Raw genomic sequence first — 27039 nt, forward strand, 5'->3', positions numbered from 1 at the left:
TGTGGTTAGCTGGTATGTTATGATGTGGTTAGCTGGTATGTTAAGATGTGGTTAGCTGGTATGTTATGCTGTATGTTATGATGTGGTTAGCTGGTATGTTATGCTGTGGTTAGCTGGTATGTTATCATGTGGTTAGCTGGTATGTTATGATGTGGTTAGCTGGTATGTTATGCTGTATGTTATCATGTGGTTAGCTGGTATGTTAAGATGTGGTTAGCTGGTATGTTAAGTATCTATCCAGACGTTGGTCTGTAGTCTGGTAGGAACATCTCTCCTGTCGGCTTTCATCCACTGGGCCATCTTCAAGACATTCCTAGTGGATCACCAACCATTTCATCCACTGGCCCATCTTCAAGGCATAACTAGTGTATCACCAACCTGTCGGCTTTCATCCACTGGGCCATCTTCAAGACATTCCTAGTGGATCACCAACCATTTCATCCACTGGCCCATCTACAAGGCATTCCTAGTGGATCACCAACCATTTCATCCACTGGGCCATCTTAAAGGCATTCCTAGTGGATCACCAACCATTTCATCCACTGGGCCATCTACAAGGCATTCCTAGTGGATCACCAACCATTTCATCCACTGGGCCATCTTCAAGGCATTCCTAGTGGATCACCAACCTGTCGGTTTTCATCCACTGGCCCATCTTCAAGGCATTCCTAGTGGATCACCAACCATTTCATCCACTGGCCCATCTTCAAGGCATTCCTAGTGGATCACCAACCATTTCATCCACTGGGCCATCTTCAAGGCATTCCTAGTGGATCACCAACCATTTCATCCACTGGTCCATCTACAAGGCATTCCTAGTGGATCACCAACTATTTCATCCACTGGGCCATCTTCAAGGCATTCCTAGTGTATCACCAACCTGTCGGTTTTCATCCACTGGCCCATCTTCAAGGCATTCCTAGTGGATCACCAACCATTTCATCCACTGGCCCATCTTCAAGGCATTCCTAGTGGATCACCAACCATTTCATCCACTGGGCCATCTTCAAGGCATTCCTAGTGGATCACCAACCATTTCATCCACTGGTCCATCTACAAGGCATTCCTAGTGGATCACCAACCATTTCATCCACTGGGCCATCTTCAAGGCATTCCTAGTGGATCACCAACCTGTCGGTTTTCATCCACTGGCCCATCTTCAAGGCATTCCTAGTGGATCACCAACCATTTCATCCACTGGCCCATCTTCAAGGCATTCCTAGTGGATCACCAACCATTTCATCCACTGGGTCATCTTCAAGGCATTCCTAGTGGATCACCAACCATTTCATCCACTGGGCCATCTACAAGGCATTCCTAGTGGATCACCAACCATTTCATCCACTGGGCCATCTTCAAGGCATTCCTAGTGGATCACCAACCATTTCATCCACTGGGCCATCTTCAAGGCATTCCTAGTGGATCACCAACCATTTCATCCACTGGGCCATCTACAAGGCATTCCTAGTGGATCACCAACCATTTCATCCACTGGGCCATCTTCAAGGCATTCCTAGTGGATCACCAACCATTTCATCCACTGGCCATCTACAAGGCATTCCTAGTGGATCACCAACCTGTCGGTTTTCATCCACTGGCCCATCTTCAAGACATTCCTAGTGGATCACCAAACATTTCTGGAGAAAAGATGAGGCCCTAGGCTCCTATTATTTAATTAGTCTGTTGGCGGCAGGTGCAATTGATTCAGCTGCCCTGTTGGCTGCAGGTGCGCTTGATTCAGCTGCCCTGGTGGCTGCAGGTGCGCTTGATTCAGCTGCCCTGTTGGCTGCAGGTGCAATTGATTCAGCTGCCCTGTTGGCTGCAGGTGCGCTTGATTCAGCTGCCCTGTTGGCTGCAGGTGCGCTTGATTCAGCTGCCCTGTTGGCTGCAGGTGCGCTTGATTCAGCTGCCCTGTTGGCTGCAGGTGCGCTTGATTCAGCTGCCCTGTTGGCTGCAGGTGCAATTGATTCAGCTGCCCTGTTGACCAGAGGTCGTCCACAGAGCTGAGTCTAGCTCTAGATATCTGACCTCTAACCTCTCTCTCTCTCTCTCTGTAGGACCGTCTCCAGCAGTATTACTCAACCAGAGCAGCTTTAGCCCCAGAGGTCGTCCACAGAGCTGAGTCTCGCGCTAGATATCTGACCTCTAACCTCTCTCTCTCTCTGTAGGACCGTCTCCAGCAGTATTATTCAACCAGAGCAGCTTTAGCCCCAGAGGTCGTCCACAGAGCTGAGAGTCTAGCTCTAGATATCTGACCTCTAACCTCTCTCTCTCTCTGTAGGACCGTCTCCAGCAGTATTTTTCAACCAGAGCAGCTTTAGCCCCAGAGGTCGTCCACAGAGCTGAGAGTCTAGCTCTAGATATCTGACCTCTAACCTCTCTCTCTCTCTGTAGGACCGTCTCCAGCAGTATTATTCAACCAGAGCAGCTTTAGCCCCAGAGGTCGTCCACAGAGCTGAAAGTCTCGCTCTAGATATCTGTATAGAGGTACAAGGCTTCCTGCACAGCACAAACCCTGACATGCCTCTGGGAGAGATGTCACTGGGAGGGTCCCTGCTCGACGACCTACAGGTACCAGGCACTGAATCACACGCACTGAATCACACGCACTGAATCACACGCACTGAATCACACGCACTGAATCACACGCACTGAATCACACGCACCGAATCACACGCACCGAATCACACGCACCGAATCACACGCACCGAATCACACGCACCGAATCACACACACCGAATCACACACTGAATCACACGCACTGAATCACACGCACTGAATCACACACACCGAATCACACACACCGAATCACACACTGAATCACACACACTGAATCACACACACCGAATCACACACACTGAATCACACAATAATTGTTCATGTTGAATGGACTAAGTAAGTCTTTCTGAATAAGAGTGTCTTTCTAAATGGCCGACATCAGGGTTGAACAATTCAGTGAATTCACAACGAAATGTGCAATATCAATATTACAGGAGATCTACAGTATCGATATTACAGGAGATCTACAGTATCAATATTACAGGAGATCTACAGTATCAATATTACAGGAGATCTACAGTATCAATATTACAGGAGATCTACAGTATCAATATTACAGGAGATCTACAGTATCAAAATTACAGGAGATCTACAGTATCAATATTACAGGAGATCTACAGTATCAACATTACAGGAGATCTACAGTATATCACAGTATCAATATTACAGGAGATCTACAGTATCAATATTACAGGAGATCTACAGTATCAATATTACAGGAGATCTACAGTATCAATATTACAGGAGATCTACGGTATCAATTTTACAGGAGATCTACAGTATATCACAGTATCAATATTACAGGAGATCTTCAGTATCTATATTACAGGATCAATTTTACAGGAGATCTACAGTATATCACAGTATCAATATTACAGGAGATCTACAGTATCAATATTACAGGAGATCTACAGTATCAATATTACAGGAGATCTACAGTATCAATATTACAGGAGATCTACGGTATCAATTTTACAGGAGATCTACAGTATATCACAGTATCAATATTACAGGAGATCTTCAGTATCTATATTACAGGATCAATTTTACAGGAGATCTACAGTATATCACAGTATCAATATTACAGGAGATCTTCAGTATCTATATTACAGGATCTACAGTATCAATATTACAGGAGATCTACAGTATATCACAGTGTCAATATTACAGGAGATCTACAGTATCAATATTACAGGAGATCAACAGTATCAATATTACAGGAGATCAAAAGTATCAATATTACAGGAGATCTACAGTATCAATATTACAGGAGATCTACAATATCAATATTACAGATCTACAATATCAATATGACAGGAGATCTACGCTATCAATTTTACAGGAGATGTACAGTATATCACAGTATCAATATTACAGGAGATCTTCAGTATCTATATTACAGGATCAATTTTACAGGAGATCTACAGTATATCACAGTATCAATATTACAGGAGATCTTCAGTATCTATATTACAGGATCTACAGTGTCAATATTACAGGAGATCTACAGTATATCACAGTGTCAATATTACAGGATATCTACAGTATCAATATTACAGGAGATCAACAGTATCAATATTACAGGAGATCAAAAGTATCAATATTACAGGAAATCTACTGTATCAATATTACAGGAGATCTACAGTATCAATATTACAGGAGATCTACCGTATCAGTATTACAGGAGATCTACAGTATCAGTATTACAGGAGATCTACAGTATCAAAATTACAGGAGATCTACAGTATATCACAGTATCAATATCACATGATATCTACAGTATCAATATTACAGGAGATCTACAGTATCAATATTACAGGAGATCTACAGTATCAATAATACAGGAGTAATGTAATATTTTGAAACGCCACTCGGCCTCTTGTTGGTGGTGATGAAGCTAGTCGTGTTGTGTCTGTCTAGGTGGTGATGAAGCTAGTTGTTCTGGTGGTGATGAAGCTGGTCGTGTTGTGTCATTCATGGTGGTGATAAAGCTAGTCATGTTGTGTCTGTCTAGGTGGTGATAAAGCTAGTCATGTTGTCTGTCTAGGTGGTGATGAAGCTGGTCATGTTGTGTCTGTCTAGGTGGTGATGAAGCTGGTCATGTTGTCTGTCATGGTGGTGATAAAGCTAGTCGTGTTGTCTGTCATGGTGGTGATGAAGCTGGTCATGTGTCTGTCATGGTGGTGATGAAGCTGGTCGTGTTGTGTCTGTCTAGGTGGTGATGAAGCTAGTTGTTCTGGTGGTGATGAAGCTGGTCATGTTGTCTGTCTAGGTGGTGATGAAGCTAGTCATGTTGTCTGTCATGGTGGTGATAAAGCTGGTCGTGTTGTCTGTCATGGTGGTGATAAAGCTAGTCATGTTGTGTCTGTCATGGTGGTGATGAAGCTGGTCATGTCTGTCTAGGTGGTGATGAAGCTAGTCGTGTTGTGTCTGTCTAGGTGGTGATGAAGCTAGTTGTTCTGGTGGTGATGAAGCTGGTCATGTTGTCTGTCATGGTGGTGATGAAGCTGGTCATGTTGTCTGTCATGGTGGTGATAAAGCTAGTCATGTTGTGTCTGTCTAGGTGGTGATGAAGCTGGTCATGTTGTCTGTCATGGTGGTGATAAAGCTGGTCATGTTGTGTCTGTCTAGATGGTGATGAAGCTAGTTGTTCTGGTGGTGATGAAGCTGGTCGTGTTGTCTGTCTAGGTGGTGATGAAGCTGGTCTTGTTGTCTGTCTAGGTGGTGATGAAGCTGGTCGTGTTGTCTGTCTAGGTGGTGATGAAGCTGGTCATGTTGTCTGTCATGGTGGTGATGAAGCTAGTCATGTTGTCTGTCTAGGTGGTGATGAAGCTGGTCATGTTGTCTGTTTATGGTGGTGATGAAGCTAGTCATGTTGTCTGTCATGGTGGTGATGAAGCTAGTCATGTTGTCTGTCTAGGTGGTGATGAAGCTGGTCATGTTGTGTCTGTCTAGGTGGTGATGAAGCTGGTCATGTTGTGTCTGTCATGGTGGTGATAAAGCTGGTCATGTTGTGTCTGTCTAGGTGGTGATGAAGCTGGTCGTGTTGTGTCTGTCTATGTGGTGATGAAGCTAGTTGTTCTGGTGGTGATGAACCTGGTCATGTTGTCTGTCTAGGTGGTGATGAAGCTGGTCATGTTGTCTGTCATGGTGGTGATGAAGCTGGTCGTGTTGTGTCTGTCTAGGTGGTGATGAAGCTAGTTGTTCTGGTGGTGATGAAGCTAGTCATGTTGTCTGTCATGGTGGTGATAAAGCTAGTCATGTTGTGTCTGTCTAGGTGGTGATGAAGCTGGTCGTGTTGTCTGTCATGGTGGTGATGAAGCTGGTCGTGTTGTGTCTGTCTAGGTGGTGATGAAGCTAGTTGTTCTGGTGGTGATGAAGCTGGTCATGTTGTCTGTCTAGGTGGTGATGAAGCTAGTCATGTTGTCTGTCATGGTGGTGATAAAGCTAGTCATGTTGTGTCTGTCTAGGTGGTGATGAAGCTGGTCATGTTGTCTGTCTAGGTGGTGATGAAGCTGGTCATGTTGTCTGTCATGGTGGTGATGAAGCTGGTCATGTTGTGTCTGTCTAGGTGGTGATAAAGCTAGTCATGTTGTGTGGTGGTGATGGTGGTGATGAATGTGGTGATGAAGCTAGTTGTTCTGGTGGTGATGAAGCTGGTCATGTGTCTGTCTAGGTGGTGAGAGCGGACCATGCGTGCCTGCTGGTTCCCCTCCAGCTAGAACCCAGTCTGTGGAGACTGATCCCTGGGGAGGAGACTCTCCTAACACACCCTTTACACTGGATGGTCCGGCGAGTCAACCTGGAGTACTTCCCTAGAGGACGCAGCTACTGGGACCGGTACACCCTTTACATACTGTCTAGGGGTATTTAAATCTGTTCTGCCTGATCATTATCCATACTGTCTAGGGGTATTTAAATCTGTTCTGCCTGATCATTATCCATACTGTCTAGGGGTATTTAAATCTGTTCTGCCTGATCATTATCCATACTGTCTAGGGGTATTTAAATCTGTTCTGCCTGATCATTATCCATACTGTCTAGACCAGGGGTATTTAAATCTGTTCTGCCTGATCATTATCCATACTGTCTAGACCAGGGGTATTTAAATCTGTTCTGTTCTACCTGATCATTATACATACTGTCTAGGGGTATTTAAATCTGTTCTGTTCTGCCTGATCATTATCCATACTGTCTAGGGGTATTTAAATCTGTTCTACCTGATCATTATACATACTGTCTAGGGGTATTTAAATCTGTTCTGCCTGATCATTATCCATACTGTCTAGACCAGGGGTATTTAAATCTGTTCTACCTGATCATTATACATACTGTCTAGGGGTATTTAAATCTGTTCTGCCTGATCATTATCCATACTGTCTAGGGGTATTTAAATCTGTTCTGCCTGATCATTATCCATACTGTCTAGGGGTATTTAAATCTGTTCTGTCTGATCATTATCCATACTGTCTAGGGGTATTTAAATCTGTTCTGCCTGATCATTATCCATACTGTCTAGGGGTATTTAAATCTGTTCTGCCTGATCATTATCCATACTGTCTAGGGGTATTTAAATCTGTTCTGCCTGATCATTATCCATACTGTCTAGACCAGGGGTATTTAAATCTGTTCTGCCTGATCATTATACATACTGTCTAGGGGTATTTAAATCTGTTCTGCCTGATCATTATCCATACTGTCTAGACCAGGGGTATTTAAATCTGTTCTGTTCTACCTGATCATTATACATACTGTCTAGGGGTATTTAAATCTGTTCTGTTCTACCTGATCATTATCCATATTGTCTAGACTCTGTCTCTCTAGACCTCGAGGTCTAAATCCCTGGGAACGATGGGGGGGAAAAAAAGCAGTGGAACTAGCTTGGAGGTCCAGATTTTAATTTTGAGGGATCTCTAGATTTCTGGCCCAGCTATTAATTGTCTGTGTTTGTCTGTCTCCTCTCCTCTCCTAGGTTCCTAGTTGGAGGTTATCTGTCCTGCCGGGCGCTGGTGAGCATGCTCAGTAAGGCTGTGATGGAAACCATGAACTGGCCGTCTCTGTCCTCCACTCTGGACTGTCTGGTCAGGCCTGTCCTCGGGGGAGATGAACTGAAACTAGAGATACGGTATCTCTCTCACACACACACACACACACACACACAGATATATATTTTAGTCAGCAGACGATCTTATCCAGAGAGACTAACAGTCAGTCAGAGATATCTAGGTGGGACAGGCCACATATCTCATAGTCACATGTTTCCTCAGTAAACAAGTTATCAGCAGTCAGTAGCAGTTTTACTGTGAACACTGAGGCTGTACCCACTAAGTTACAGTTTTACTCTGAACACTGAGGCTGTACCCACTAAGTTACAGTTTTACTGTGAACACAGAGGCTGTACCCACTAAGTTACAGTTTTACTGTGAACACAGAGGCTGTACCCACTAAGTTACAGTTTTACTGTGAACACAGAGGCTGTACCCACTAAGTTACAGTTTTACTGGGAACACTGAGGCTGTACCTGCTTTAAGTTACAGTTTTACTGTGAACACTGAGGCTGTACCTGCTTTAAGTTACAGTTTTACTGTGAACACTGAGGCTGTACCTGCTTTAAGTTACAGTTTTACTGTGAACACTGAGGCTGTACCCACTAAGTTACAGTTTTACTGTGAACACTGAGGCTGTACCCACTAAGTTACAGTTTTACTGGGAACACTGAGGCTGTACCTGCTTTAAGTTACAGTTTTACTGTGAACACTGAGGCTGTACCTGCTTTAAGTTACAGTTTTACTGTAAACACTGAGGCTGTACCTGCTTTAAGTTACAGTTTTACTGTGAACACTGAGGCTGTACCTGCTTTAAGTTACAGTTTTACTGTGAACACTGAGGCTGTACCCACTAAGTTACAGTTTTACTGTGAACACTGAGGCTGTACCCACTAAGTTACAGTTTTACTGTGAACACTGAGGCTGTACCCACTAAGTTACAGTTTTACTGTGAACACTGAGGCTGTACCTGCTTTAAGTTACAGTTTTACTGTGAACACTGAGGCTGTACCTGCTTTAAGTTACAGTTTTACTGTGAACACTGAGGCTGTACCCACTAAGTTACAGTTTTACTGTGAACACAGAGGCTGTACCCACTAAGTTACAGTTTTACTGTGAACACAGAGGCTGTACCCACTAAGTTACAGTTTTACTGTGAACACTGAGGCTGTACCCACTAAGTTACAGTTTTACTGTGAACACTGAGGCTGTACCTGCTTTAAGTTACAGTTTTACTGTGAACACTGAGGCTGTACCCACTAAGTTACAGTTTTACTGTAAACACTGAGGCTGTACCTGCTTTAAGTTACAGTTTTACTGTGAACACAGAGGCTGTACCCACTAAGTTACAGTTTTACTGTGAACACTGAGGCTGTACCCACTAAGTTACAGTTTTACTGTGAACACTGAGGCTGTACCCACTAAGTTACAGTTTTACTGTGAACACTGAGGCTGTACCTGCTTTAAGTTACAGTTTTACTGTGAACACTGAGGCTGTACCTGCTTTCAGTTACAGTTTTACTGTGAACACAGAGGCTGTACCCACTAAGTTACAGTTTTACTGGGAACACTGAGGCTGTACCCACTAAGTTACAGTTTTACTGTGAACACTGAGGCTGTACCTACTTTAAGTTACAGTTTTACTGTGAACACTGATTCGGTACCCACTAAGTTACAGTTTTACTGTGAACACTGAGGCTCTACCTGCTTTAAGTTACAGTTTTACTGTGAACACTGAGGCTGTACCCGCTTTACGTTACAGTTTTACTGTGAACACTGAGTCGGTACCTGCTTTCAGTTAAAGTTTTAAGTGGCCAAGTAGGCTACTGTGGTTATGTGATCATAATGTAGCTCTACCAGAGTAGCCTACCATCAAAAACAACATGCATCCCATAATATTTTAACACGGAAATAGCTGTTACATCATTCAGCCTACAGTAGCAGCCAATGTGCGGTGTTCAATGTAGATCTACATTCCATGAGACTTTTGAAGAAAAACATACAGGGCTTGACATGAACCTGTTTATCGACTTGTCCTTCAGACAAGGAGGGGACTGAACATGTTGTTTGATGTGAGAACCACTTTACCATAGGGTTAAAGGTCAGGGTTAATGTGTATCTCTGTCTCTCTCCAGACCTGAGGGTTAAAGGTCAGGGTTAATGTGTATCTCTGTCTCTCTCCAGACCTGAGGGTTAAAGGTCAGGGTTAATCTGTATCTCTGTCTCTCTCCAGACAGGGTTAATACATAACTGATATGTCACTGTGTTAGTTAGGGCCAGGGGTTAAATGTCAGGGTTCATATTTAACTGATATGTTACTGTGTTAGTTAGGGGTTAAAGGTCAGGGTTAATATATATAACTGATATGTCACTATGTTAGTTAGGGTTAGGGGTTAAAGGTCAGGGTTAATATATAACTGATATGTCACTGTGTTAGTTAGTGGTTAAAGGTCAGGGTTAATATATATAACTGATATGTCACTGTTAGTTAGGGTTAGGGGTTAAAGGTCAGGGTTAATATATAACTGATATGTCACTGTGTTAGTTAGGGGTTAAAGGTCAGGGTTAATACATAACTGATATGTCACTGTGTTAGTTAGGGCCAGGGGTTAAAGGTCAGGGTTCATATTTAACTGATATGTTACTGTGTTAGTTAGTGGTTAAAGGTCAGGGTTAATATATATAACTGATATGTCACTGTTAGTTAGGGTTAGGGGTTAAAGGTCAGGGTTAATATATAACTGATATGTCACTGTGTTAGTTAGGGGTTAAAGGTCAGGGTTAATATATAACTGATATGTCACTGTGTTAGTTAGGGTTAGGGGTTAAAGGTCAGGGTTAATATATAACTGATATGTCACTGTGTTAGTTAGGGGTTAAAGGTCAAGGTTAATATATAACTGATATGTCACTGTTAGTTAGGGGTAAAAGGTCAGGGTTACTATATAACTGATATTTCACTGTGTTAGTTAGTGGTTAAAGGTCAGGGTTAATATATAACTGATATGTCACTGTGTTAGTTAGGGGTTAAAGGTCAGGGTTACTATATAACTGATATTTCACTGTGTTAGTTAGGGGTTAAAGGTCAGGGTTAATACATGACTGATATGTCACTGTGTTAGTTAGGATCAGGGGTTAAAGGTCAGGGTTAATATATAACTGAAATGTCACTGTGTTAGTTAGGGGTTAAAGGTCAGGGTTAATATATAACTGATATGTCACTGTGTTAGTTAGGGGTTAAAGGTCAGGGTTAATATATAACTGATATGTCACTGTGTTAGTTAGGGGTTAAAGGTCAGGGTTAATATATAACTGATATGTCACTGTGTTAGTTAGGGGTTAAAGGTCAGGGTTAATTCATGACTGATATGTCACTGTGTTAGTTAGGGGTTAAAGGTCAGGGTTAATTCATGACTGATACGTCTCTCTGTGTCTCCAGACCAGAGCGAGGTGATACTCTCTTCATCTCCATAGTGCCGGTGCTGAGGGAGGCAGACGTGGTTCTGACTGCCCAGGTAGAGTTAACCCAGCCCTGGGATAGTGCCTGGCACCTCTCCCTCTACCCCTGGGAGACCCAGCGCCTGACCCAGCTTGACTCCGCTGACCAGGGGGTCCGACGCTCCCTCCTCAAAACCCTCAAAGCCGTCTGTCGACACTGTCCCGCCCTGCGACCCCTCACCGCCGCGCCGCTGGCCAACCTCATCCTCCACCTCAGCGACAAGGACGTGGATTGGTCGGAGGGTTGTCTGAGTGGGCGGTTCCAGCAGTGTGTGTGGGAGCTGATAGGCTATCTGGAGCAGGGGGTGTTACCTAGCTACTTCAAGCCCAGTGTTAATATGTTGAACGGAGTGACGGAGGAAGAGGTCGATGAGATGGGCTTTTTGTTGTACTGCGCCGTCTCTGAACCAGACATTCTGCTGATATAGATATATATATATATATACTCTAACCTGGTGTATATATCAGAGAGGAAGAGGACATGTATTAGATATAAGAGGCACCACCCTGACGTCTATAGATCAGTTGTACCATATTACCGCTCCACTGAGACGCGGACGGGAGATTGTTGTCCAGGCAGTCGTGCATCTCCTTCACATACACCTGTGGGGGCTGACTGACTAAACAGAGATGATTTATACATTGTGTATGAGCACTATGGTGTGGATGAGTTGATGGGGGGCTCTGACTGAGCAGCACAGAGACTCTGGTGACGTGATGATGATGATGATGATGGACTGTGCCTTAGGGGAAGCAGATGAGGGAAGGAAGAAATTAAAAGGAAGACTAGGGCTGCGTTTTACACAGACACCCAATTCTGATCATTTGGGGGCAGAATCGGGTTACCTGTGTTAAACGCAGCCTCTAGTGACGGAGACTTGGCTTTCTCCTGCTGCGGACTACATATCTAGATCTAGTACATCTCTGGCCAAAAGGCTGTTTCAGAATGGCCTGTGCCATTGAGGCTACAACCCATAGGAATCCCCCACCCTAGTTGACTACTTTAAAATGGTGGAAGCCCTCAATGGACTATATATCTAGATCTAGTACATCTCTGTCCAAAAGGCTGTTTCAGAATGGCCTGCGCCATTGAGGCTACAACCCATAGGAATCCCCCACCCTAGTTGACTACTTTAAAATGGTGGAAGCCCTCAATGAGCGCTACCCATTCTAAAACTGCATTTTTTTTTGGGGGGGGGGGGGTCATTAAAAGGCCTGGATCATTCTCTATGGGCCGACTGGATGACAAGATAACAGAGTTAGCACCAGTTACCATAGCCACAAAGTGATAATTATGTCTAAAATCCCTCCGCCAATTTCTCTTCTTAAAGTCTGATGTTTAAACCTGTTTAATGACGTCATTATATGCACCTTCTACTGAATCAAGTGCTCTGCCTTTTCTTTTCATAATGTCGTGCGTGTTTTGCGTTTTGCTGCGGTTGTTTTTAAGTTGAAGAGTGATTTAAATAAATGTTTTCTGCTGAACTACTGATGATAATATCCTCATTATTTACATGTTTAGGTGATTATAATTCTGTCAAGTTAAATTCAACATTGTGGCCTTTTTTTTTTTTTTTAAGAAGAACACTTTTCATGTTGCATTTTATTTCAAGTTGTAATTGTAGTCCATCGGGTCATGATTGAACTACAAATCCAAGCTTGCATCAGTAAATAGCTGCTTTTTCAACAGATCAATCCCGTTATTGTATACTTAAATGATCTGTCCCCGCTGAGGACTGAATTCCCACAACTGTACCGGACACCGGAGGCGGTGATTCAGCTCTTTCACAAGTCTCCTCGAGTTGTCTCGGGACGGACTCATCACCCCGGTAAAGAATGAACGGCTCCTCCCCGCTCACGACCGGCAGCTGTCACATGGCTAAATATGTCTGGTGTTGGACCCGCTGTCTGAAGACGTGATACACACTTCGTTTCTCTCCACCCGAGCTGCGAGTCCCCGGTAGAGATCAGTTCATTACTCTACGGAGGCGAAAAGAGGAACCGGGCCAAAAGTTGACCATGTGACTCGGTGTTACTTCCCGCAGACGGACCTGTTTCTCCCGGTTAATTTAACGCTCCTGTCGTGGGCTGCTTTGTGTTTACGTGTTTTGTCGCTGCTTCAGGACAGCTGTTGTTGACGTTAGGCGACTACCGTTACGTCGGTAAGTTAACACCTCGCTCTGACGTTGAACTTTCCGTGTGAAATGTTTAGGATAATGTTATTTACCGACGTCCACCGATCTAAATACATGAATGAGAAGTGAAAGTTAAACATGTTTGTTTCGCTTTTAAGTTGTACTTCGATTAGTTAAGTTTCAACTACACAACAGCAAGACTTTTTAATACCAGTTACCCGGTCAGTGAGTGACAGCTCTCCGGTGCCAAAACGGACTCCACCGGGAAAGTTAACAGGGACACGAAGAAGTGACCAACACACACACTGGCTCTCTAGGATCAACACAGAGACACCTGGGATTGATTTTTATGACATCATGATTGGATCTCCTGATGTGCTGGCCTTCACCAGTGAAGGGGATTTGGGGGGGTACCCAGATGCCCAGGTCCTGCCAGAGGAGTTCTCCCTCCCTCTCCTTCCCCTCTCTCACCCCTGGACCTCCCCTGCCCATTTCAACAGGGACTTCATACTGGTGGCTGAGTTCTCAGAACAGGTAGGACCTGGGAGGGGGTGGTGTGTGTGTGTGTGTTTTCAAATCATAGTTTATTTGTCACTTGCGCGGAATACAACCGGTGTAAAACCAATAGTGCAAAAAAGGTGTTGGGTGAGTAAAAGAGGGTTTGGTGGGACACAGATAGATATGATGAACAGAGAGTAGCAGCAGAGTAAAAGAGGGGTTGGTGGGACACAGATAGATATGATGAACAGAGAGTAGCAGCAGAGTAAAATAGGGGTTGGTGGGACACAGATAGATATGATGAACAGAGAGTAGCAGCAGAGTAAAAGAGGGGTTGGTGGGACACAGATAGATATGATGAACAGAGAGTAGCAGCAGAGTAAAAGAGGGGTTGGTGGGTGGTGGGACACAGATAGATATGATGAACAGAGAGTAGCAGCAGAGTAAAAAGAGGGGTTGGTGGGTGAGACACAATGCAGATAGCCCGGTTAGCCAATGTGTGGGAGCACTGGTTGGTCGGCCCAATTGAGGTGGTATGGACATGAATGTATAGTTAAAGTGACTATGCATATATGATAAGCAGAGAGTAGCATAGTGATGTGTGTATGTATTATACTGAGAGTGTATATATTCTGTCCTCCTGTCCAGGTGGAGGGGGTGGTGTGTTTATTATACTGAGAGTGTATATATTCTGTCCTCCTGTCCAGGTGGAGGGGGTGGTGTGTTTATTATACTGAGAGTGTATATATTCTGTCCTCATGTCCAGGTGGAGGGGGTGGTGTGTTTATTATACTGAGAGTGTATATATTCTGTCCAGGTGGAGGGGGTGGTGTGTGTATTATACTGAGAGTGTATATATTCTGTCCTCATGTCCAGGTGGAGGGGGTGGTGTGTTTATTATACTGAGAGTGTATATATTCTGTCCTCCTGTCCAGGTGGAGGGGGTGGTGGGTTTATCATACTGAGAGTGTATATATTCTGTCCTCCTGTCCAGGTGGAGGTGGTGGTGTGTTTATTATACTGAGAGTGTATGTATTCTGGCCTCCTGTCCAGGTGGGTCCCCTACCGGTCCGGACCATCCCTGATGACCCCAGAGTGATCGGTTCCTTCGACCTGAACCATTTCTCTCTACGCATCATGTCTGTCGACTACCAAGCCGTAGCCCCTGGTCCTCAGCCACACCACCAGACAGCTAGTCCTTCCCTCCAGACCCTCCCCCGTCTGGCCTTCTCAGAGGTAGGTAGCCTGGTGTTTAGAGAAGGGGCCCAGCAACCAGACGGTGTGCCGGTTCGAATCCCAGCTCCGACGGGAAAAATCTGGCGTGGAGTGAGCCGGCAACCCTAGTGTTGTTGGCATCATCCTAGATGCCATCGGCTGCCGTTGTGCCCTTGAGCAAGGCACCTAACCCCCTAACAACCAGACGGTTTGCCGGTTCGAATCCCAGTCTCAGTCCTCTGTCAGTCAGTGTGTTTCAGGGGGTTGTGTTAGACTAGTCTCAGTCCTCTGTCAGTCAGTGTGTTTCAGGGGGTTGTGTTAGACTAGTCTCAGTCCTCTGTCAGTCAGTGTGTTTCAGGGGGTTGTGTTAGACTAGTCTCAGTCCTCTGTCAGTCAGTGTGTTTCAGGGGGTTGTGTTAGACTAGTCTCAGTCCTCTGTCAGTCAGTGTGTTTCAGGGGGTTGTGTTAGACTAGTCTCAGTCCTCTGTCAGTCAGTGTGTTTCAGGGGGTTGTGTTAGACTAGTCTCAGTCCTCTGTCAGTCACTGTGTTTCAGGGGGTTGTGTTAGACTGGTCTCTGAGGAGATGGTTGTTCTCCCTCCAGGACTCCAGGGTGGTGCTGGGTGACTCTAAGGAGGGGGTGGTTGTGTCCTTCCTCCAGGACTCCAGGGTGGTGCTGGGTGACTCTAAGGAGGGGGCGTTTGCCTACGTTCACCACCTGACGCTCTATGACCTGGAGGCCCGAGGCTTCGTCCGCCCGTTCTGCATGGCCTACGTCTCTGCCGATGAGAGGAAGATCATGCTGCAGTTCCAGGAGCTGTCGCTCCGCTTCTCCCGCGCCTCCGAGTGCCTGAAGACCGGAAACCGACGGGCCTTCGCCTGCGAGCTGCAGAGGAAGCTTCATGACCTAGAGTAAGAGGACAGAGACACACACACACACACACACACACACACACACACACACACACACACACACACACACACACACACACACACACACACACAACTTCAAGCACTGACACACACACACCTTCAAGCACTGACACACACACACCTTCAGGCACTGACACACACACACACACACACACACACACACCTTCAAGCACTGATACACACACACACCTTCAAGCACTGACACAGAGTTTGTTTGTGTGAGCGTTTTTAAATCCTTCTCTCTGTTGACAGTGTCGTGTCTTTGGCTATGCCGGATTAAGTGATATGACATGCTATTCTATAAAATAATTTCTCTGTAATTAATATTACCTGATTGAGCTGATCATGTAAATGTAATTAACTAGAGAGTCGGGCACCACAAAATAATATTTATAGAGCTGTTATCTTCCGAATAAACTCTTAAAGACCTAGTATCATTTTACATCCATAGCAGAATATTAATCTTCACCTTAACTCATCTGAATCTTCATCTTAATTTAATTAAATTATTTTATTTTATTAATTAATAATTCAGTCTCATCTGAATTTTATCTGCAAGAACCCTGGCTAACAATTTGAATCAGCAATACAAAATAGGGTTTAATCATTTATTGACTAAATACCTAACTAATCACACATACACATAATTAAATCTTAACTTGATTACAAATTACGTCATAAAGGAAAACGGCCCCTTTGTTACACAAAGGAAAAGGGGTTGGGTTTGAGTGAAAGAGCGGGAAGACTGAGGAACAAAGGGCGAAGCTGTGGTATCGTAAATACAGTATCTTATGCATTCTAAATTACCGCCCATTTGGAAAAGGAAAATGCAATAAATATTTACTCTGAGCTGCGCTCCAGTAGGTTGGTGGTAGATGGAAGACCGTGGAGCCAAACCGAGCCCTTTGTCCTTTGAAGAATGTATCTGGTGGTCAATTGAATACGTTGTAGTAACGTCGTTGTGTGATAGACGGAATACTCTGTCTGTTCCTTCCTAACCTGCGTTTGCAGCTGTGGTCGCTAACTCAACGGCTAGGAGGTATCACTTCGTGAATAAGAGTTCAAAAGTTCATACCATTCGCAACCAAAGCTCATGCTGATGTTGGCTTCGTTCTGTAGTTATTATCTGAACCATTCTGACATCTGACCAACCAAAGCTCATGCTGATGTTGGCTTCGTTCTGTAGTTATTATCTGAACCATTCTGACATCTGACCAACCAAAGCTCATGCTGATGTTGGCTTCGTTCTGTAGTTATTATCTGAACCATTCTGACATCTGACCAACCAAAGCTCATGCTGATGTTGGCTTCGTTCTGTAGTTATTATCTGAACCATTCTGACATCTGACCAACCAAAGCTCATGCTGATGTTGGCTTCGTTCTGTAGTTATTATCTGAAACATTCTGAACAGGAAGTTATGTTGTCATCAAGGGCTTATATAGGAAGGGAGAGGAGGGTGTGTTTGAAAAGTTTTATAGCCCTTGTCCCTTCACTGGGGAGGGCCACTGATTGAGCAGCCCTATCTTATGAAAACCCAAATGTCACATTTTAGAAGCTAAAATCACATTTCATCCCATCACAAATAATTTCATATTCAAACATTTAAATTGAACTACAATTCCATGTGAATCCGATAACTCTGATGTGTAGACTTTCCACTGTAGAGTCATCTTATCATTGATGAGAATGTATCAGATGACAACCGAACTGACATCATATTCATTAAGTACCACTGCATATGTTCAATTGGTCGGATTACCAGAATATAGTTCATTTCCCCCCACCTTCTGATGTTCCCAGAATCTCTATGTTAACCAAGGGGTTTTTAAATGTAACATCAGTAGGGTAGAGAGAGGAAAAATGGGGGAAGAGGTATTTATGACTATCAGAAACCTATCTCCCAGGCCAACGTCATGACAACAGGTACACACGATCCACAGAGTTTGTTTGTGTGAGCGTTTTTAAATCCTTCTCTCTGTTGACAGGTACACACGAACCATCCTTCAAGCAACGCTTCAAAGGATATCCAATGAGAGTGCGGAGATCAGGGAGGAGGCGGAGCTGCAGAACACGGCCAACGAGCTTGCTAGCGTGGATCGTTCCATCCTGGACCACAGATCCCTCCTCCACCAGGTCACTTCCTATCCCAACAGGAAGTTAAAAGACCCTGGCTTTCTGCCCTACGACCCCTCCCTGATCCCAGAGACCCTCTCCTTGACTCCTGATCCCCCCTCCCCCTCATACACCCCCCAGCTGGTTTCCGGGGCGTCGCTAGGGGGCGGGGGCTGGTCAGCGAGGCGGTTCGACCGCCGTCTGAAGCCGTTGGAGGAGCTGAGCGACTGCTACTTCCTGTCTCTGACGCTAGAACAGCTGGGCAATGCAGAACGCCGTCTCCGTGGAGACCAGAGTGTTCTACACAACCGTCGCATCACACACAGGCTCTCCAGGACGCTTTCACACACACAGTTCCTGTTCCAGCTCTGGGACCAGGAGGAGGAGGAGGACCTGGAGGAGGAGGGGGCGGGGCTAGAGGGAGGAAGCGACGTGATGTCACATCCTGTGGCGGGGGCGGGACGACCGAGCCTGGAGTCGTTCTTCTCCTGCGTGGAGGAGGTGTCAATCAAACTGGAGACAGGAAGTGGAGGGGCGGAGCCGACACTTGATCCTGAGGGAGAAGGAGTAACCGTGGAGACGAGCCCAGGCAGCGTGAGCAGCGGAGACAGCATTGAGGTTCTGGGGACGGAGCGCTCGTATAGAACACAGGGACTAACCCACGTGGAACTCAGAGGTACAGTGAATTCAGAAACTTCAGACCCCTTGACTTTTAACACGTTGTGTTACAGCCTTATTCTGAAATGGGTTCAATAGTTTTTTTCCCCTCAATCTACACACAATACCCCATAATGGGGTATTGCTCTGTCATTGTGGGGTATTGCTCTGTCATTGTGGGGTATTGTGATGTCATTGTGGGGTATTGTGATATCATTGTGGGGTATTGTGATGTCGTTGTGGGGTGTTGTGATGTCATTATGGGGTGTTGTGATGTCGTTACGGGGTGTTGCGACGTCGTTACGGGGGGGGGGGGGGGGGGGGGGGGGGGGGGGGGGGGGGGGGGGGGGGGGTGTTGCGGTGTTGTTACGGGGGATGGTGCGACGTCGTTACGGGGGGGGTGTTGCGACGTCGTTACGGGGGGGGGGGGTGTTGCGGCGTTGTTACGGGGTATTGTGTGTGTGTGTGTGTGTGTGTGTGGGTTGAGAAATATATTTTTTTATCCATTTTAGAATAAGGCTTTAACGTAACAAAATGTGGATTAAGTCAAGTGGTAAGAAGTCTATCTATTATTATTAAACTATAGGGGTGGGTTTGTACGTGCATCAGGGTGACGGCTGTGTATTAATTAGACTCCTCTCCTCCTATAGAGTTGTCTGGTGGGTCAGGGGTCAGGGCTGTGTATTAATTAGACTCCTCTCCTCCTATAGAGTTGTCTGGTGGGTCAGGGGTCAGGGCTGTGTATTAGACTCTCTCCTCTCCTCCTATAGAGTTGTCTGGTGGGTCAGGGATCAGGGCTGTGTATTAGACTCTCTCCTTTCCTCCTATAGAGTTGTCTGGTGGGTCAGGGGTCAGGGCTGTGTATTAGACTCTCTCCTCTCCTCCTATAGAGTTGTCTGGTGGGTTGGGTCAGGGTGAAGGCTGTGATGTGGTGCGGAGTTGTGCCCCTGCGGAGGTGTGGATGAGACGTGACGTGCGGTCCCTGGCACGGAGGGCGAACAGCGAGGACAGTATTGAGATCATCAGCACCTCAGACTCCATCTTCCCCGACGACCTCATCTTCAACGCCATCACAGAGGAGGAGCCTGAGGAGCATGGAATCATGGGTAGTGTAATCCAGGAAGAGGAGGAGGAGGAGGCAGCAGGTGAGGACACGCCCATTCAGCAGCACAGCACCCTGGGTATTGTAGTTCACGAGGAGGAGGAGCACACTCGGCACCAGAGAATCCTGGGTAATATAGTCCAGACGGAGGGAAAGGAGGAGCTGGAGGACACTCCCACTCGGCTGCACAGCACCCTGGGTATTGAAGTCCGGGAATTGGAGGAGGAGAAGCCAGAGAGATGGGACACTCCGGCCCCCACGTCTGAGCCCCAGAGAACTCTGGGTAAGACTGTCTGTTTGTCCTCTTCAATAATAATAATGACATATCTGTCAAGAGAATTTTCAATCCCAATGATAATAACTAACAATAAGCCTTGACCAATCCCGAGGTTTGTAAGACCCTGGGTTTAATAATAATTAGGCAAAGACTCAGTTTATGCAAAAGGTTCGTACAGTTTATTCACGAGAGCGCTCTGAAGTCCATTATACAAAGACATCCATTTTATAATGCACATACCTCCACACAAACAGTAGATATCCTACACACATACATACACACGAACAGTAGGTGAATTGTATCCTTCCCCAGAGTTCTCACCACTGTTTATCACTACCCAGCGCTGTCAGTTCCATTCCCCCGAGATTACAGGAACCTTGAGAAGGACTCCCTGTCCTATCATACGTTTCTCAAAGTTCTAGCCAGGTCGGGTCAAACACAGTTGAATTGTTCTCGGTATTTTCTTCGACACACACATTTCTCTCCCTCCCATGTCTCTACTGAACCTTATTGGACGTTTATTAATCATTAATTGTACTACATAAACCAATAATCACTAATAGTTTCAGGGTGGAATACTTTAATCATTACCTTTTAAGCATATTAATCAACATCCCAGATTCTTTTTTCCCGTATTATCTGTTTTCTCTCTTAGTAACTGATATAGTTTCTGTCTCCAGTCCACCAGGTGTCAGAAGAGGGCTCCTCCCAGCAGTACGAGGGTCACCATGCCAACGGCGAGGTCAGAGGTCAGGCTGGGCGTGACAGCAGGCGGGTGGTGGTGCCTGACCTCCAGGTGAACTTTTCTATCCCCTTGAGGTTAGATGTTAGAGGTCGGGGGTCAGGGGGGCGGCGGTTGCTAGGCGACACCGCTTACAGGCTGAGTGTAGATGAGGCATCGGACTGTATGAGCAACATCAGCACCTCTCCATCTTCCTCTCTGCCCCCCACACATCTCCATGGCAACCACAGCGCTAGTAATCCGCGACGACATCAGCGCCAGAGGAGGAAGGCGGGTCCTGGAGCCCTCAAGTTCCTGCGGCAGAATTCCTTCTCCCAGAATGCCGTGTTCTGCCTGCTAAGTGGACGGCCGCTGGTGGTGATTGGTGGAGAGGAGGGTTCCGTGAGGAGGACGGTCGCTGCCCTCTCGCTCTACCTGCCTTCACCTGGTCGCTATGGAGATGCTGTGCAGCCTTACCTGGCCACGCCCCTTCAGCTGACAGACCTGCTCACCTGGAGACTCATCGGAATCCACAGGTAAAAACAGAGCATCAAAACCCTGATGTATCATGGGTAAATTGTGACTGACTGAGCTACAAAGGATATTGAGTAGTGATTTATCAGGCCTTTTATAGTCCATTGTAATGTTGACCGTCCCCATTACTCTGCCTCCTATCCAAGTTCTAGATCAGGTATTTCCAAACTGGGGTATTGTGATGTCATTGTGGGGTATTGTGATGTCATTGTGGGGTATTGTGATGTCATTATGGGGTATTGCGCAATGCCGTCGGGGGTACGCCAAATTAAAATGGGATTCACATTTTTAAAAACAATCCGTTTCTATTTTCCAACGGGGCTATACATAAACTAAAACATAGTTATAGTTATATAAACATAAACTATACATTTGAGTGAGTTCTTTTTTCTTTTTCTTGCCTGAGTAGCCTCGTTTCACCGGCAAAATTAAAATGAAACCATTTGGTGTTCAGTGAAATAACAACACAATGTCAAATACAGGTATCCTAGTCAAATAATGAACATCCAATCACATTAACCGTTACTCTCTTGCGGGAATTCCACTAACGGTCTGGATGGAGCCAAACGTAGCTGCTGCTCATGTTGGTATCTGTACTGATGGTGCAAAAAGCCAGGGAGACATAGTGGAGTGGTAACGCTGGTGCTCCCGACGCCACTGCAGCATCCACCGAGAGGCTCTCGTTGCCAAGGGAATGCCTGACAGCTTGAAAGACGTTTTGGACACCTCAGTGAAAATGGCTTTGTTAACCTCTCTGGGATATATGGGACGGCCAAAAGCCAGAGAAAATGCAGAGCGTCAAATTCAACTAAATGACTTTAAAAATCAAACTTTTATGAAATCACATATGCAAGATAGCAAATTAAACTACACTTGTTGCCAATATGTCAGATTTCAAAAAGGCTTTTCGGCGAAAGCAAACGATGCTATTATCTGAGGATAACACCTCCGTAACACCAAACGCAGAAATAAAATATAAAACATGCCATACCTTTGACGAGCTTCTTCTGTTGGCACTCCAATATACATCACAAATGGTCCTTTTTGTTTGATGAATTCCATCCATATATATCCAAAATGTCCATTTATTTGGCGCGTTTGATCCAGAAAAACACCAGTTCCAACTTGCACAACGTCACTACAAAATGTCTCAAAAGTTACCTGTAAACTTTGCCAAAACATTTCAAACTACTTTTGTAATACAACTTTAGGTATTTTTTTACGTAAATAATCGATAAAATTGAAGACGGGATGATCTGTGTTCAATACAGGAGGACAACAAACAGAAGCTAGCTTTCTGATCACACGCCTCTATCTAACAGTAAACTTTGAAGTCACCCTCGCTCAAGATGGCCGTACTTCTTCATTGCACAAAGGAAAAACCTCAACCAATTTCTAAAGACTGTTGACATCCAGTGGAAGCGATAGGAACTGCAAGAAGGTCCCTTAGACATCTGGATTCCCAATGAAACACCATTGAAAAAGAGTGACCTCTCGCCTGCTAAATATGTTCTGCTATATTCACAGACATGATTCAAACAGTTTTAGAAACTTCAGAGTGTTTTCTATCCAAATCTACTAATAATATCCATATCTTATCATCTGGGGATGAGTAGCAGGCAGTTGAATTTGGGCATTTCATTTCATCCGGACGTGAAAATACTGCCCCCTGTCACCAAGAAGTTAAAGCAAGGCCCCTGAACTCTCGTTCTAGAACACAAGTCGAAGTTCTAGAACACCATATGAATCACTTTCTGCACTATGCAATGATATGGGCAGCGACCATGTATCGCTTTCACAACATACAGAGAAGTGCGTTGGTTATCAACCGGCAAAGTATTGACACATTTTTTTGAATTCAGAGACAAGCTTATTTTTTTATTTACTGACCATCATTTTCACTTGTCTGACCGCTTGATGATGGCGAGTTTCTCGTATAGTATATGTGGCAGGCTTACTATGATGGCAAATAATAACATTTGACAGTGCGCTGACCCTGGTGCTAGAGGGGGTACAGCTGGAGGTTGAATGATTTGAAGGGGTACTGGACTAGGGGGTACAGCTGGAGGTTGAATGTTTAGGTTGAATGTTTGAAGGGGTACTGAACTAGGGGGTACAGCTGGAGGTTGAATGTTTGAAGGGGGTACGGCACTAGGGGGTACAGCTGGAGGTTGAATGTTTGAAGGGGTACGGGACTAGGGGGTACAGCTGGAGGTTGAATGTTTAGGTTGAATGTTTGAAAGGGTACTGAACTAGGGGGTACAGCTGGAGGTTGAATGTTTGAAGGGGGTACGGCACTAGGGGGTACAGCTGGAGGTTGAATGTTTGAAGGGGTACTGGACTATAAAAAGTTTGGGAACCGCTGTTCTAGAACACAAGTCGAAGTTCTAGAACACCATATAAATCACTAAATAACTTCCATCTTTCTCCCCAGGACGTCTCCTACAGCTCCCAGCATGCTTCACTCTCTGGCTCGTTACGGACGGTACCTGGCCGTGCTGGACCTGGACCAGCGTACACTGAGAAGCCCCGCCTACCACGGACACCTCATTGGCCGGCTGGCCAACCCCCACACTCTGATAGGCTAGTGAAATTCTTAGTCTTTTTTTGTTGTTGATTTGTCTTGTACATAGTTACAACAGTTCACCTCAATGGGGGCTTCTGTGACAGGAGGGGGGGGGGTAGAGTCGTGGTGACGGGAGGGGAGGGGGTAGAGACGTGGTGACGGGAGGGGGGGTAGAGACGTGGTGACGGGAGGGGGGGTAGAGACGTGGTGACGGGAGTGGGAGGGGGGGTAGAGACGTGGTGACGGGAGGGGGGGGGGGGTAGAGACGTGGTGACGGGAGGGGGGGGGGGGTAGAGACGTGGTGACGGGAGGGGGGGTAGAGACGTGGTGACGGGAGGGGGGGGGGGGGTAGAGTCGTGGTGACGGGAGGGGGGGGGGGTAGAGTCGTGGTGACAGGGGGGGGGGGGGGTAGAGTCGTGGTGACGGGAGGGGGGGGGGTAGAGTCGTGGTGACGGGAGGGGGGGGTAGAGACGTGGTGACGGGAGGGGGGGAGGGTAGAGACGTGGTGACGGGAGGGGGGGTAGAGACGTGGTGACGGGAGGGGGGGGGGAGGTAGAGTCGTGGTGACAGGAGGGGGGGGTAGAGTCGTGGTGACGGGAGGGGGGGGTAGAGACGTGGTGACGGGAGGGGGGGTAGAGACGTGGTGACGGGAGGGGGGGGTAGAGTCGTGGTGACGGGGAGGGGGGGGGGGGTAGAGTCGTGGTGACGGGAGGGGGGGGGGGGTAGAGTCGTGGTGACGGGAGGAGGGGGGGGGTAGAGACGTGGTGACGGGAGGGGGGGGTAGAGACGTGGTGACGGGAGGGGGGGGGGGGGGTAGAGACGTGGTGACGGGAGGGTGGGTAGAGACGTGGTGACGGGAGGGGGGGGGGGTAGAGTCGTGGTGACAGGAGGGGGGGGGTAGAGTCGTGGTGACGGGAGGGGGGGGTAGAGATGTGGTGACGGGAGGGGGGGGGTAGAGACGTGGTGACGGGAGGGGGGGGGTAGAGTCGTGGTGACGGGGAGGGGGGGGGGTAGAGTCGTGGGGGAGGGGGGGGGGTAGAGACGTGGTGACGGGAGGGGGGGGGGTAGAGTCGTGGTGACGGGAGGGGGGGGGGGTAGAGTCGTGGTGACGGGAGGGGGGGGGGTAGAGTCGTGTTGACGGGAGGGGGGGGGGGTGGTAGAGTCGTGGTGACGGGAGGGGGGGGGTAGAGTCGTGGTGACGGGAGGGGGGGGGTAGAGTCGTGGTGACGGGAGGGAGGGGTAGAGTCGTGGTGGACGGGAGGGAGGGGTAGAGTCGTGGTGAACGGGAGGGAGGGGTAGAGTCGTGGTGACGGGAGGGGGGGGTAGAGTCGTGGTGACGGGAGGGGGGGGGTAGAGTCGTGGTGACGGGAGGGGGGGGTAGAGTCGTGGTGACGGGAGGGGGGGGTAGAGTCGTGGTGACGGGAGGGGGGGGTAGAGTCGTGGTGACGGGAGGGGGGGTAGAGTCGTGGTGACGGGAGGGGGGGGGTAGAGTCGTGGTGACGGGAGGGGGGGGTAGAGTCGTGGTGACGGGAGGGGGGGTAGAGTCGTGGTGACGGGAGGGGGGGGGTAGAGTCTTGGTGACGGGAGGGGGGGGTAGAGTCGTGGTGACGGGAGGGAGGGGTAGAGTCGTGGTGACGGGAGGGGGGGGTAGAGTCGTGGTGACGGGAGGGGGGGGTAGAGACGTGGTGACGGGAGCGGGGGGGGTAGAGTCGTGGTGACGGGAGGGGGGGGGTGGGGGGGTCTCTATGGGTAGTTACGAGTTGTCAAGTTGTAATTCAGTTGGGTGAAATTGGCTAATGGCCAACAAGCTGTGTCAACCATAATCCAAAACAACAGCTGTCATGCTCGTAAACAAATTATAGTGTTCAAAAACATATTATAATAGATAGATTAATAAATAATGCTTTGTTGCATTTAACTGCTGAAAATGCTGTTCTGGAGGTCATTTCCTTAGTAGGTGATGTCAGAGGTCAACATGTGGGAGCTGTCTCACCCAGCGATTCCCACTACTATTGACCAGTTGGAGGGGCGTTCCAGTGGATGTCTCTCCCAGGGATCTTAATTCCCACTACTATTGGCCAGTTGGAGGGGCGTTCCTGTGGATGTCTCTCCCAGGGATCTTACATTCCCACTACTATTGACCAGTTGGAGGGGCGTTCCAGTGGATGTCTCTCCCAGTCCAATGGGATCTTAAATTCCCACTACTATTGACCAGTTGGAGGGCGTTCCAGTGGATGTCTCTCCAAGGGATCTTAAATTCCCACTACAATTGACCAGTTGGAGGGGCGTTCCAGTGGATGTCTCTCCCAGTCCAATGGGATCTTAAATTCCCACTACTATTGGCCAGTTGGAGGGGCGTTCCAGTGGATGTCTCTCCCAGGGATCTTAAATTCCCACTACTATTGACCAGTTGGAGGGGCGTTCCAGTGGATGTCTCTCCCAGGGATCTTAAATTCCCACTACTATTGACCAGTTGGAGGGGCGTTCCTGTGGATGTCTCTCCCAGGGATCTTGCATTCCCACTACTATTGACCAGTTAGAGGGGCGTTTCTGTGGACGTCTCTCCCAGTCCAATGGGGTCTTAAATTCCTACTTCCACTTGGTTATGAACACAGCATTCCTGTCTTATGTCTTGACCTGCATCTTCCACTAAACTATTTGAATGTGTATCACAGTGTAAAATGTGTTGACTGTTTGTTTGTGTTTCTATGTCCAGGTCGTGGCAGCACCTACCTTCTCCACGTGGAGAGCTGCCTCGCTGAGCTGACCGCTAAGGCCTTCCTGTTCTCCTGTTCTCCTGACCTTTCAACTCTAACATCGGGTAGAGCTCAGAGTTCACCTGGGGGTCAGGCACCACCCATCTGCCACAGCCACTCGGACCTCCAGCTTCCCAGCCTCCCCGGGGAGGACGATGACTTCACGCTGACTCAGCGTCGCAGGGACTTCCTGTGTGGGCGGGGTTTCAGCGGGGAGGATGACCTCCGGGTGATGCACTTCCTGTCTGACCTCATCAAACAGCACCACGCAGGAAGTGGTCCTCCGGCCCTCCGCTTCTCCTACAGTGCCGTCCCTTTACATAGAAACACGACAACATAGATATACAGCCCTGTCCCTTTACATAGAAACACCACAACATAGATATACAGCCCTGTCCCTTTACATAGAAACACCACAACATAGATACACAG

The 27039-nt window shown here is 47.0% G+C and overlaps 2 protein-coding genes across 8 annotated transcripts in view; both read left to right on the plus strand.

Annotated features, from left to right (window-relative positions):
- The window catches only part of LOC110512416 (mitochondrial dynamics protein MID51-like), a 42680-nt gene extending 30088 nt beyond the window's left edge, over nt 1-12592 (plus strand). For 5 of the 6 annotated variants that reach the window (XM_036972502.1, XM_036972504.1, XM_036972506.1 and 2 more), the window contains exons 5-8: nt 2395-2571; nt 6236-6399; nt 7532-7684; nt 11044-12592. In XM_036972502.1, coding sequence (XP_036828397.1) covers nt 2395-2571; nt 6236-6399; nt 7532-7684; nt 11044-11530 — 981 coding nt within the window. In that variant the 3' untranslated portion in view covers nt 11531-12592. Of the gene's footprint in view, nt 1-2168; nt 2236-2394; nt 2572-6235; nt 6400-7531; nt 7685-11043 lie in introns of all 6 variants that reach the window. The other variant, XM_036972503.1, reaches the window with a different exon arrangement.
- Nucleotides 12593-12845: 253 nt separating this feature from the next.
- Nucleotides 12846-27016, plus strand: LOC110519383 (guanine nucleotide exchange protein smcr8a). 2 transcript variants are annotated; one of them, XM_036972513.1, is made up of 8 exons: nt 12846-13771; nt 14789-14971; nt 15553-15860; nt 17868-18670; nt 19542-20036; nt 20711-21287; nt 23720-23868; nt 26568-27016. In XM_036972513.1, the coding sequence occupies exons 1-8, from the start codon at nt 13595-13597 to the stop codon at nt 26945-26947; spliced, it is 3072 nt and encodes a 1023-aa protein (XP_036828408.1). In that variant the 5' UTR covers nt 12846-13594; the 3' UTR covers nt 26948-27016. The 2 variants fall into 2 exon arrangements, with proteins under 2 accessions (XP_036828408.1, XP_036828409.1); XM_036972514.1 differs by having other exon boundaries at nt 15610-15860.
- The last annotated feature ends 23 nt before the right edge of the window (nt 27017-27039 follow it).

This window comes from Oncorhynchus mykiss, unplaced genomic scaffold (assembly GCF_013265735.2).
Source record: "Oncorhynchus mykiss isolate Arlee unplaced genomic scaffold, USDA_OmykA_1.1 un_scaffold_169, whole genome shotgun sequence".
Taxonomy (NCBI): Eukaryota; Metazoa; Chordata; class Actinopteri; order Salmoniformes; family Salmonidae; genus Oncorhynchus; species Oncorhynchus mykiss.

Coding starts and splice junctions, on each gene's coding strand:
- LOC110519383 (XM_036972513.1), top strand. CDS start 13,595: ATGATTGGATCTCCTGATGTGCTGGCCTTCACCAGTGAAGGGGATTTG. Junction 15,861..17,867: donor AGGAAGCTTCATGACCTAGA/GTAAGAGGACAG, acceptor CTCTGTTGACAG/GTACACACGAACCATCCTTC. Junction 18,671..19,541: donor AACCCACGTGGAACTCAGAG/GTACAGTGAATT, acceptor CTCCTCCTATAG/AGTTGTCTGGTGGGTTGGGT.